Below are 13,851 nucleotides of genomic sequence, written 5' to 3'. Positions count from 1 at the left end.
GGAGACGGTGGGAGTGAGGGATACGGGGAGACGATGGGAGTGAGGGATACGGGGAGACGGTGGGAGTGAGGGATACGGGGAGACGGTGGGAGTGAGGGATACGGTGAGACGGTGGGAGTGACGGATACGGGAAGATGGTGGGAGTGAGGGATTCGGGGAGACGGTGGGAGTGGGGTTATGGGGAGATTGTGGGGGTGAGGAATTTGGGGAGATGGTGGGAGTGATGGATACAGGGAGACGGTGGGAGTGAGGGATACGCAGAGACGGTGGGAGTGAGGAATACGGATAGACGGTGGGAGTGAGGGATATAGGGCGACGGTGGGAGTGAGGGATACGGGGAGATGGTGGGAGTGAGGGATACGGATAGACGGTGGGAGTGAGGGATACGGGGAGACGGTGGGAGTGAGGGATACGGGGAGACTGTGGGAGTGAGGGATACGGAGAGACGGTGGGAGTGAGGGATACAGGGAGACGGTGGGAGTGAGGGATACGGGGAGACGGTGACAGTGAGGGATTTTGGGAGACGGTGGGAGTGAGGGATATGGAGAGACGGTGGGAGTGAGGGATACGGGGTGACGGTGACAGTGAGGGATATTGGGAGACGGTGGGAGTGAGGGACTCGGGGAGACGGTGGGAGTGAGGGATACGGGGAGTAGGTGGGAGTGAGGGATACGGAGAGACGGTGGGAGTGAGGGATACGTGGAGACGGTGGGAGTGAGGGATACGGGGAGACGGTGGGAGTGAGGGATACGGAGAGACGGTGGGAGTGAGGGATTCGGGTAGAAGATGGGAGTGAGGGACTCGGGGAGACAGTGGGAGTGAGGGATACGGGGAGATGGTGGAGTGAGGGATACGGAGAGACGGTGGGAGTGAGGGATACGTGGAGACGGTGGGAGTGAGGGATACGGAGAGACGATGGGAGTGAGGGATACGGGGAGACTGTGGGAGTGAGGGATACGGAGAGACGGTGGGAGTGAGGGATACAGGGAGACGGTGGGAGTGAGGGATACGGGTAGACGGTGACAGTGAGGGATATTGGGAGACGGTGGGAGTGAGGGATATGGAGAGACGGTGGGAGTGAGGGATACGGGGTGACGGTGACAGTGAGGGATATTGGGAGACGGTGGGAGTGAGGGACTCGGGGAGACGGTGGGAGTGAGGGATACGGGTAGAAGCTGGGAGTGAGGGACTCGGGGAGACAGTGGGAGTGAGGGATACGGGGAGATGGTGGAGTGAGGGATACGGAGAGACGGTGGGAGTGAGGGATACGGAGAGACGATGGGAGTGAGGGATACGGGGAGACTGTGGGAGTGAGGGATACGGGGAGACGGTGGGAGTGAGGGATACGGAGAGACGGTGGGAGTGAGGGATACAGGGAGACGGTGGGAGTGAGGGATACGGGGAGACGGTGACAGTGAGGGATATTGGGAGACGGTGGGAGTGAGGGATATGGAGAGACGGTGGGAGTGAGGGATACGGGGTGACGGTGACAGTGAGGGATATTGGGAGACGGTGGGAGTGAGGGACTCGGGGAGACGGTGGGAGTGAGGGATACGGGGAGTAGGTGGGAGTGAGGGATACGGAGAGACGGTGGGAGTGAGGGATACGTGGAGACGGTGGGAGTGAGGGATACGGGGAGACGGTGGGAGTGAGGCATACGGGGAGATGGTGGGAGTGAGGGACACGGAGACACAATGGGAGTGAAGGGTACAGGGTGACAGTGAGGGATATTGGGAGACGGTGGGAGTGAGGGACTCGGGGAGACGGTGGGAGTGAGGGATACGGAAAGACGGTGGGAGTGAGTGATCCGGGGAGACGATGGGAGTGAGGAATATGGGGAGACGGTGGGAGTGAGGGATACGGAAAGACGGTGGGAGTGAGGTATACGGGGAGACGGTGGGAGTGAGGGATACGGAGAGACGGTGGAAGTGAGGGGTACGGGGAGACGGTGGGAGCGAGGTATACGGGGAGAAGGTGGGAGTGAGGGATACGGGGAGACGGTGGGAGTGAGGGATACGAGGAGACGGTGGGAGTGAGGGATACGGGAAGACGGTGGGAATGAGGGACACCGGGAGACGGTGGGAATGAGGGATACGGGGAGACGGTGGGAGTGAGGGATACGGTGAGTTGGTGGGAGTGAGGGATACGGGGAGATGGTGAGAGTGAGGGAGACAGGGAGACGGTGGGAGTGAGGGATACGGGGAGATGGTGGGAGTGAGGGATACGGGGAGACTGTGGGGAATGAGGGATACGTGAAGACAGTAGGAGTGCGGGTACGGGGAGACAGTGGGAGTGAGGGACACCTGGAAATGGTGGGTGTGAGGTTTACGGGGAGATGGTGGGGAGTGAAGCTTATGACAGCACAGTAGCACAGTGGTTAGCAGTGTTGCTTCACAGCTCCAAGGTCCGAGTTTCGATTCCCAGCTTGAGTCACTGTCTGTGCGGCGTCTGCATGTTCTCCCGTGTCTGCGTGGGTTTTCTCTGGGTGCTCCGGTTTCCTTCCACAGTCCAATGTGCTGTTAGGTAATTTGGACATTCTGAATTCTCCCTCCCTGTACCTGAACTGGCGGCGGAATGTGGAGAATGAGGGATACGGGGAGACAATGGGAGTGAGGGATATGGGGAGACGGTGGGAGTGAGGGATACAGGGAGACGGTGGGAGTGAGGGATACGGGGAGACAATGGGAGTGAGGGATATGGGGAGACGGTGGGAGTGAGGGATACAGGGAGATGGTGAGAGTGAGGGATATGGGGAGACGGGGGTAGTGAGGGATACGGGGAGACGGTGGGAGTGAGGGATACAGGGAGATGGTGGGAGTGAGGGATACGGGGAGACGGTGGGAGTGAGGGATACGGGGAGACGGTGGGAGTGAGGGATACGGGGAGACGGTGGGAGTGAGGGATACGGGGAGACAATGGGAGTGAGGGATATGGGTAGATGGTGGGAGTGAGGTTCACAGGGAGATGGCAGGAGTGAGTGATACGGGGAGACAGAGGATCTTGTAGATGGTACACACGGCTGCCACTGTGCGTCAGTGGTGGAGGGAGTGAATGTTTGTGGTTAGCGTGTCGATCGAGCGGGGCTGTGCTTTGTTCTGGATGGTGTTGAGCTTCTCGAGTGTTGTTGGGAGCCGCACTCATGCAGGCAAGTGGGAGAGTTTCCCATCACACTCCTGACTTGTGTCCTTATAGATATTGGACAGGCTTTGGGGGTGGCCGGGGGCGGGGGGGGGGGGGGGGGGCGGGGGGGGGGGGGGGCGGGGGGGGGGGGGGGGGTGCGTCAGGAGCTGCGTTACTCTCCGCAGGATTCCCAGCCTCTGACCTGCTCTGGTAGCCACAGTATTTATATGGCTGGTCCCAGTTCAGTTTCTGGTCAATGGTAACCCCCAGGATGTTGATTGTGGGGGATTCAGTGATTGTGATGTCATTGAATGCCAAGGAGCAATGGTTTGATCCACTCTTGCAGGAGATAGCCATTGCCTGAAACTTGTGTGGCGTGAATGTAACTTGCCATTGGTCAGACACAAGCCTGGATATTGCCCAGGTCTTGCTGCATTTGAACATGGACTGCTTCAGTGTCTGAGGAGTAGCGAATGGTGCTGAACATTGTGCAGTTATTTGACCTTATGATGGAAGGGAGGTCATTGATGAAACAGTTGAAGATGGTTGTACCTGGGGCACTACCCTGAGGAACTCCTGCAGTGATGTCCTGGACCTGAGATGATTGACCTCCAACCACCCCAAACATCTTCCTTTGTGCAGGGTATGACTTCAAACAGCGGAGAGTTTCCCCCCTGATTCCCATTGACTCCAGTTTTGCTCGGGGCCCCTCGATGCCACACTTGGTCAAATGCTGCCTTGTTGTCGAGAGTGGTCAAGGGGGCAAGGGCAAGTGTTAAGGGTAATGGGCCTGCGTACCTGTTCCACTCAGATATTTGGGGGGGGGACTGTGACTCACGCACCCTCCCACAACCACTCTCTCCCCGGGTACCAGAAGGTGTGACTGCCTCCGTAGCCCAGTTGGAAAAGCTGAATGATGAGACACTATTCCTTACAGACCCTGATATACCCTGAGAAAGCAGGGCTGCCGCTGGGGACACCCGAGGATCCCATTTACTACATGCTGCAAATCCACTACGATAACCCAACAGCAATGCCAGGTAAGGGATTGGAAAACAATGTTCCAACCTTCCCTATCTCTGGAACCATCTCCAGACTCTACACGCCTCCCTATCTCTGTAACCATCTCCAGACCCTACACCCCTCCCTATCTCTGTAACCATCTCCAGCCCTTACACCCCTCCGTATCTCTGTAACCTCCTTCATCCCCTACACCCTTCCCTATCTCTGTAACCACCTCCAGCCCCTACAGCCCTCCATATCTCTGTAACCATCTCCAGACCCTGCAAGCCTACCTATCTCTGTAACCCCTCCAGACCCTACACCCCTCCCTAGCTCTTAACCTCCTCCAGACCCTACACCCCTCCCTATCTCTTAACCTCCTCCAGACCCTACACCCCTCCCTATCTCTTAACCTCCTCCAGACCCTACACCCCTCCCTATCTCTTAACCTCCTCCAGCCCCCGGACTCCTCCCTATCTCTGCAACCTCCTCCAGCCCCCGGACTCCTCCCTATCTCTGTAACCTCCTCCAGACCCTACACGCCTCCCTGTCTCCGTAACTTCCTTCAGCCCCTACACCGTTCCCTATCTCTGTAACCACCTCTATCCCCGACACCCCTCCCTATCTCTGTAACCACCTCCAGACCCTACACGCCTCCGTATCTCTGTAACCCCTCCAGACCCTACACCTCTCCCTATCTCTGTAACCACCTCCAGCCCCTACACCCCTCCGTATCTCTGTAACCCCTCCAGACCCTACACCTCTCCCTATCTCTGTAGCCCCTCCAGACCCTACACCCCTCCCTATCTCTGTAACCACCTCCAGACCCTACACGCCTCCCGATCCCTGTAACCTCCTTCAGTCCCTACACCCCTCCCTATCTCTGTAACCAGCTCCATACCCTACACACCTCCCTATCTCTGTAACCATCTCCAGCTCCTACACCCCTCCCTATCTCTGTAACCACCTCCAGACCCTACACGCCTCCCTATCTCTGTAACCACCTCCAGGCCCTACACCCCTCCGTATCTCTGTAACTTCCTTCATCCCCTACACCCTCCCCTATCTCTGTAACCACCTCCAGCCCCGACACCCCTCCCTATCTCTGTAACCACCTCCAGACCCTACACCCCTGCCTATCTCTGTAACCCCTCCAGACCCTACACCTCTCCCTATCTCTGTAACCCCTCCAGACCCTACACCCCTCCCTATCTCTGTAACCACCTCCAGACCCTACACGTCTCCCTATCTCTGTAACCTCCTTCAGCCCCTACACCCCTTCCTATCTCTGTAACCACCTCCATACCCTACACACCTCCCTATCTCTGTAACCATCTCCAGCCCCTACAGCCCTCCCTATCTCTGTAACCGCCTCCAGACCCTACACGCCTCCCTATCTCTGGAACCATCTCCAGACCCTACACCCCTCCCTATCTCTGTAACCACCTCCAGACCCTACACCCCTCCCTATCTCTGTTACCACCTCCAGACCCTACACCCTTCCCTATCTCTGTAACCATCTCCAGCCCTTACACCCCTCCGTATCTCTGTAACTTCCTTCATCCCCTACACCCTTCCCTATCTCTGTAACCACCTCCAGCCCCTATACCCCTCCCTATCTCTGTAAGCACCTCCAGACCCTACACCCCTCCCTATCTCTGTAACCCCCTCCAGACTCGACACGCCTCCCTATCTCTGTAACCTCCTTCAGTCCCTACACCCCTCCCTATCTCTGTAACCATCTCTTGGCCATACACGCCTCCCTATCTCTGTAACCATCTCAGCCCCTACACCCCTCCCTATCTCTATAACCATCTCCAGCCCCTACACCCTTCCCTATCTCTGTAACCACCTCCGGACCCTACAACCCTCCCTATCTCTGTAACCTCCTCCAACCCCTACACCCCTCCATATCTCTGTAACTTCCTTCAGCCCCTACACCCTTCCCTATCTCTGTAACCACCTCCAGCCCCTACACCCCTCCCTATCTCTGTAACCACCTCCAGACCCTACACCCCTCCCTATCTCTGTAACCACCTCCAGACCCTACACGCCTCCCTATCTCTGTAACCTCCTTCAGTCCCTACACCCCTCCCTATCTCTGCACCCTCCTCCAGTCCACTACACCACTCCCTATCTCTCTAACCCCCTCCAGCCCCTACACTCCTCCCTATCTACGCAACCTCCTCTAGCCCCGACACATGTCCCAATCTCTGTAACCTCCTCCAGCCCCTGAGTCTTTCCCTATCTCCGTAACCTCCTTCACCCGTACACCCTTCCCTATTATGTGACCTCCTCCAGCCCCTACACCCCTCCTTCTCTCTGTAACCTTCTCCAGCCCCGACATCCCCTTCCTATTTCTCTTACCCCCTCCATCCCCTACACCTCTCCCTATCTCTGTAACCTCCTGCAGTCCATCAAAGCCCTCCCTATCTCTGTAACCTCCTCTCGCCCCTTCACCCCTCCCTATCTCTGTAACCGCCTCCAGCCCCTATACCCCTCCCTATCTCTGTAAATCCTCCAGCCCCTACACCCCTCCCTTTATCTGTAACCCCCTCTTGCCCTACACCCCTCCCTATCTCTGTAACCACCTCCAGACCCTACACCCCTCCCTATCTCTGTAACCCCTCCAGACCCTACACCTCTCCCTATCTCTGTAACCCCTCCAGACCCTACACCCCTCCCTATCTCTGTAACCACCTCCAGACCATACACGCCTCCCTATCTCTGTAACCATCTCCAGCCCCTACACCCCTACCTATCTCTGTAACCTCCTGCAGTCCATCAAAGCCCTCCCTATCTCTGTAACCTCCTCTCGCCCCTTCACCCCTCCCTATCTCTGTAACCGCCTCCAGCCCCTATACCCCTCCCTATCTCTGTAAATCCTCCAGCCCCTACACCCCTCCCTTTATCTGTAACCCCCTCTTGCCCTACACCCCTCCCTATCTCTGTAACCACCTCCAGACCCTACACCCCTCCCTATCTCTGTAACCCCTCCAGACCCTACACCTCTCCCTATCTCTGTAACCCCTCCAGACCCTACACCCCTCCCTATCTCTGTAACCACCTCCAGACCCTACACGCCTCCCTATCTCTGTAACCTCCTTCAGCCCCTACACCCCTCCCTATCTCTGTAACCACCTCCATACCCCACACACCTCCCTATCTCTGTAACCATCTCCAGCCCCTACACCCCTCCCTATCTCTGTAACCACCTCCAGACCCTACATGCCTCTCTATCTCTGTAACCATCTCCAGACCCTACACCCCTCCCTATCTCTGTAACCACCTCCAGACCCTACACCCCTCCCTATCTCTGTAACCACCTCCAGCCCCTACACCCCTCCGTATCTCTGTAACTTCCTTCATCCCCTACACCCTTCCCTATCTCTGGAACCACCTCCAGCCCCGACACCCCTCCCTATCTCTGTAACCACCTCCAGCCCCTACACCCCTCCCTATCTCTGTAACCACCTCCAGACCCTACATGCCTCTCTATCTCTGTAACCATCTCCAGACCCTACACCCCTCCCTATCTCTGTAACCCCTCCAGACCCTACACCTCTCCCTATCTCTGTAACCCCTCCAGACCCTACACCCCTCCCTATCTCTGTAACCACCTCCAGACCCTACACGCCTCTCCCTATCTCTGGAACCTCCTTCAGCCCCTACACCCCTCCCTATCTCTGTAACCACCTCCATACCTACACACCTCCCTATCTCTGTAACCATCTCCAGCCCCTACAGCCCTCCCTATCTCTGTAACCACCTCCAGACCCTACACGCCTCCCTATCTCTGTAACCATCTCCAGACCCTACACCCCTCCCTATCTCTGTAACCACCTCCAGACCCTACACCCCTTCCTATCTCTGTAACCACCTCCAGACCCTACACCCTTCCCTATCTCTGTAACCATCTCCAGCCCCTACACCCCTCCGTATCTCTGTAACTTCCTTCATCCCCTAACCCCTTCCCTATCTCTGTAACCACCTCCAGCCCCTATACCCCTCCCTATCTCTGTAACCACCTCCAGACCCTACACCCCTCCCTATCTCTGTAACCACCTCCAGACTCTACACGCCTCCCTATCTCTGTAACCTCCTTCAGTCCCTACACCCCTCCCTATGTCTGTAACCATCTCCAGGCCATACACGCCTCCCTATCTCTGTAACCATCTCAGCCCCTACACCCCTCCCTATCTCTGTAACCATCTCCAGCCCCTACACCCTTCCCTATCTCTGTAAACACCTCCGGACCCTACAACGCTCCCTATCTCTGTAACCTCCTCCAGCCCCTACACCCACCTGTATCTCTGTAACTTCCTTCAGCCCCTACACCCTTCCCTATCTCTGTAACCACCTCCAGCCCCTACACCCCTCCCTATCTCTGTAACCACCTCCAGACCCTACACCCCTCCCTATCTCTGTAACCACCTCCAGACCCTACACGCCTCCCTATCTCTGTAACCTCCTTCAGTCCCTACACCCCTCCCTATCTCTGCACCCTCCTCCAGTCCACTACACCACTCCCTATCTCTCTAACCCCCTCCAGCCCCTACACTCCTCCCTATCTACGCAACCTCCTCTAGCCCCGACACATCTCCCAATCTCTGTAACCTCCTCCAGCCCCTGAGTCTTTCCCTATCTCCGTAACCTCCTTCACCCGTACACCCTTCCCTATTATGTGACCTCCTCCAGCCCCTACATCCCTCCTTCTCTCTGTAACCTTCTCCAGCCCCGACATCCCCTTCCTATTTCTCTTACCCCCTCCATCCCCTACATCTCTCCCTATCTCTGTAACCTCCTGCAGTCCATCAAAGCCCTCCCTATCTCTGTAACCTCCTCTCGCCCCTTCACCCCTCCCTATCTCTGTAACCGCCTCCAGCCCCTATACCCCTCCCTATCTCTGTAAATCCTCCAGCCCCTACACCCCTCCCTTTATCTGTAACCCCCTCTTGCCCTACACCGCTCCCTATCTCTGTAACTTCCTCCAGTCCACTACAACCCTCCCTATCACTGTAACCCCCTACAGGGTCTACACCCCTCCCTAAATAAATAAATCAGGAGATAGAAAGGGCATGTAAAAAAGGCAATATCACAATAATCATGGGGGACTTCAATATGCAGGTGGACTGGGAACATCAGGTTGGTAGTGGATCCCAAGAAAAGTAATTTGTGGATTGTCTAAGAGATGTTTTTTTGGAGCAGCTTGTGACAGAGCCTCCTAGGGAACAGGCAATTCTGGATTTGGCGATGTGTAATGAGGCAGAATTGATTAGGGATCTTAAGGTGAAGGAACCCTGAGGGAGCAGTGACCACAATATGATAGAATTTACTGCGGTTTGAGAGGGAGAAGCTGCAATCACATGTAGCGGTATTACAATTAAATAAGGGTAACTACAAAGACATGAGGAAGGAGCTGGCCAGAGTTAGGACATAGAACATACAGTGCAGAAGGAGGCCATTCGGCCCATCGAGTCTGCACCGACCCACGTAAGCCCTCACTTCCACTCTATTCCCGTTACCCAATAACCCCTCCAAACCCTTTTGGTCACTAAGGGCAATTTATCATGGCCAATCCAGCTAGTTGATTTGAAAAGGAGCCTAGCAGGGCAGACAGTAGAACAGCAATGGCTGGAGTTTTTGGGGGTTATTCGGGAGGCACAACAGAAATTCATCCCAACAAGGCAGACACATGCTAATGGGAGGACAAGGCCTCCATGGCTGATGAGGGAAGTCAAGGACAGCATAAAAGCTAAAGAAAAAGCATACAAAGTGGCGAGCATTAGTGAGAAGTCAGAGGATTGGGAAGCCTTTAAAAGCGAGCAGAGGACAACTAAAAAAGAAATAAGGAGGGCGAAAATGCAAGGGGGAGATGAGTGCAAGCTAGCTAGTAATATAAGGGAAGATAGGAAGAGTTTTTTTTCAATAGATAAAAGGTAAGAAAGTGTCAAAAATAGACATTGGATCACTGGAAAATGTGGCTGGACAAGTAATAATAGTGTTATGGGCGTGGCCTTTTCAGTACCCCAAAATGTGTTAAGGAGTTCAACCAACCTCTCCCTTTAATGGATTTGTTGCTTTTCCTAGCACACGGCTTTTTCCCTCGGTGTGGGATTACAATTATGGACACGTGGGTTTTTAAACACAAAACACTGTTTATTCCATTAACTCAACTTAACATCTGAAATAAACATTGGATCTCTTAACACCCCTTACTTCAAAGATAACTCAGAAAATATTGCAACAGTAAATAATTCCTTACAATGTTCCTTCAAACTTCCAAGCGACTTAACACCTTTAAACAAAATCACATCAGGTTAAAGGCTTCACTATTATAAGTTTAAATCACCATAAATGATCCAGAGATAGTCTTTCATGGCAGAGATCCAGCTCACTGCAAAACACAGACACACACCCAGCTCTTTTCAAACTGCAAAACTAAACTGCAAAATGGCTCACCTGACCTCAGCTCCACCCACTCACTGACATCACTATTTTCTTAAACGTACATTGCTTAAACATCCATGTCTTAAAGGTACTCTCACATGACACCTCCCCCCAAGAAAAAAAAATAAACCATCAACTTCAAGGTGGTTTCATTTTTCACTTTTGCACCAACCACTAAGAAATTTACACAGTAAATATACCTTTTCGATTTTTAAAAAAAAACAACACATGCAAACAGGTATAATAATATAGTCATCCTCCACCTGTTCTTGTTCTTTTTCAACCATCTGATCAAAAACCCTTTCTGATAATTGCACTTCAACTTCATCTTCACTTTTTGATTTCTCCTCTTGTCTTAACCTGTGGCTTTGCGACCTTGTTACTACACAATCTGGAAAAATCCCAGGATATTCGTCCTTCAACACTTCAGTTGACTGATTTTCCACTGGCTTATCAACCACAGTAGGCATCACTCCCACCTGCGATCCAGCTATATCATTACTCAAGATAAACTGTATTCCTGGACAAGATAGTTTATCTATTACTCCTACTACCACTTCACTACTCTTCACTGGACTTTCCAACCTTACTTTATATAATGGAACTCTACTCCTTTCACCCTGAATTCTACATATCACCACCTTTTCTGGCAACATTCTTCCCAAACTACATCATTCCTCATCTCTTACCATTAAAGATTGACGAGCCCCTGTATCTCTTAAAATTGTGACTTCTTTACCTGCTCCTCCTGATACACATGTGTAAACTTTACCCACACAAGTAAATTATTTAAAGACATCTGGCACCTTTTTAACAATTACTTCTTGAATAGACTGTACAATCGTTTGCACCTCCTTCACTTCCCTTGGGCTTTCCTCTACCACTCTAACAAACCCTACTGTCTGATCCTGTTTTACCACATCATCCTTCCCAGTGCTTTTCTTCAACCACCAACACTGTGACTTTACATGGCCTAGTTTATTACAGTGAAAACATTTGAAACTCTTCATTTTTTTTCCACCCTCCTGGATTTCTTTTTTAATCTGAGTTACACTCTCTTTATTGTCTCCCATCAGATCACCTTTACCTTTACCACTTGAGTATTTCTCATGTCCCCAGTTTCTATCCCTCACCGGCTGAAACTGATGTCGGAAACCAATCTTTGATTTATGAACTAATTCATAATCATCTGCCATTTCTGCTGCTAATCTTGCAGTTTTAACCCTCTGTTCTTCCACATGAGTTCTCACTACATCAGGAATTGAATTTTTTAACTCCTCCAAAAGTATAATTTCTCTGAGAGCTTCATACGTTTGGTCTATTTTCAAAGCCTTTATCCACCTATCAAAATGACTATGTTTGAGCCTTTCAAACTCCATGTATGTTTGACCAAATTCTTTCCTTAAATTTCTAAACCTTTGTCTGTAAGCTTCAGGCACTAGCTCATATGCACTTAAGATGGATTTCTTCACTTCCTCATTCGTTCCAGATACCTCCGGTAGTGATGCAAACACTTCACTCGCTCTACCTACCAGCTTTGTTTGAATCAGTAACACTCACATGTCCTGTGGCCATTTCATTTGTTTAGCTACCTTCTCAAATGAAATGAAAAAGGCTTCCACTTCCTTCTCGTCAAACCTTGGCAATGCTTGGACATATTTAAATAGATTCCCACCAAGCCTTCGACTATGACGCTCTTTCTCACTATCCTCATCACTATCATCCAACTGTACATTTCCCTTTACGTCTGCCAATTTTAACTGATTGTCATGTTTCATGGCCATTTTCTGAAGTTCAAACTCCCTCTCTTTATCTTTTTCCCTGATCTATATCTCCCTTTCTTTTTCTTTTTGTTCTGCTAGGGCTATTCTTTCTTTTCTCCTTTCTTCTCTCTCCTTTCCTTTTCCTCTCTCTCTCTTTCTCTTTCTTTTTCCTCTCTCTCTTTTTCTCTTTCTTTTTCCTCTCTCTCTCTTTCTCTTTCTTTTTCCTCTCTCTCTTTTTCTTTCTTTTTCCTCTCTCTCACTCTCGTATGCAAGCCACTTTAATTCTTTCTCATGTTCCATTTGTTTAATTTGCAACTGAATTTTTGCCATTTCCAATGAGTCAAACTCTATCTCAGGCAACTTTAAATGCTTAACCACCGCCATAATTACTTCATCTTTTCGCATTTTGTCAGGTAATGTTAACTGCAATGTTCTTGCCAAATCTAACAGTCTGCTTTTTGTTTCTGTCCGTAAAGTAGTACATGTGAAATTCTCCACCCCCAAAAACTTCTGATCCTCTGAAAGAGCCATTGTTCACAACACTCTCCCCACTTAAACTAAAATACCACACCAGAAAAGCAACAATCCTTCACTGACTTTAAGTTCACAAAAGCCAATCCAATAGATAGACTTTTATTCCCCTCGAGCCCCCAATTGTTATGGGCGAGGCGTTTTCAGAACCCCAAAATGTATCATGGAGTTCAACCAACCTCCCCCTTTAATGGATTTGTTGCTTTTCCTAGCACACGGCTTTTCCCTAGGTGTGGGATTACAATTATGGACACGTGGGTTTTTAAACACAAAACACTGTTTATTCCATTAACTCAACTTAACATCTTAAATAAACATTGGATCTCTTAACACCCCTTACTTCAAAGATAACTCAGAAAATATCGCAACAGTAAATAACTCTTTAAAACGTTCCTTCAAACTTCCAAGAGGCTTAACACCTTTTAGCAAAATCACATCAGATTAAAGACTTCACTATTATAAATTTAAATCACCATAAATGATCCAGAGATAGTCTTTCATGGCAGAGATCCAGCTCACTGCAAAACACAGACACACACCTGACCTCAGCTCCACCCACTCTCTGACATCACTATTTTCTTAAAGGTACATTGCTTAAACATCCATGTCTTAAAGGTCACATGACAATAGGAAACAAAGAAATGGCAGACGAACTGAATAGATACTTTGCATCAGTCTTCTCGGTGGAACGCACCAGTGGGATACCAGAGCTCCAGGAGAACAGGGGGCAGAGGGGAGTGCAGTGACCATTACTAAGGAAAAGGTTCTGGGGAAACTGAAAGCTCTGAAGGTGGATAAACCACCCTGGCCGATGGACTACACCCCAGGGTCCGAAAAGAGATAGCTGAGGAAATTGTGGAGGCATTGGTGGTGATCTAGAGGACTGGAAAGTGGCTAATGTAACACAACTGTATAAGAAGGGAGGGAGGCAGAAGGCAGGAAATTATAGGTCGGTTAGCCTGGCTTCGGTCATTGGTAAGATTCT

The 13,851-nt window shown here is 51.3% G+C and overlaps 1 protein-coding gene across 1 annotated transcript in view; it reads left to right on the top strand.

Annotated features, from left to right (window-relative positions):
* LOC140392923 (putative DBH-like monooxygenase protein 2) overlaps nt 1–13,851 on the top strand; it is a 289,303-nt gene that overhangs the window by 74,153 nt on the left and 201,299 nt on the right. The window contains exon 6 of the mRNA XM_072478705.1: nt 4,058–4,160. Coding sequence (XP_072334806.1) covers nt 4,058–4,160 — 103 coding nt within the window. The remainder of the gene's footprint in view (nt 1–4,057; nt 4,161–13,851) is intronic.

The sequence above is a fragment of the Scyliorhinus torazame genome, chromosome 16 (genome assembly GCF_047496885.1).
Source record: "Scyliorhinus torazame isolate Kashiwa2021f chromosome 16, sScyTor2.1, whole genome shotgun sequence".
In the NCBI taxonomy this organism is placed as follows: Eukaryota; Metazoa; Chordata; class Chondrichthyes; order Carcharhiniformes; family Scyliorhinidae; genus Scyliorhinus; species Scyliorhinus torazame.
The sequence above is the reverse complement of the archived record's forward strand: the minus strand, read 5'-3'. Positions and strand labels throughout refer to the sequence as shown.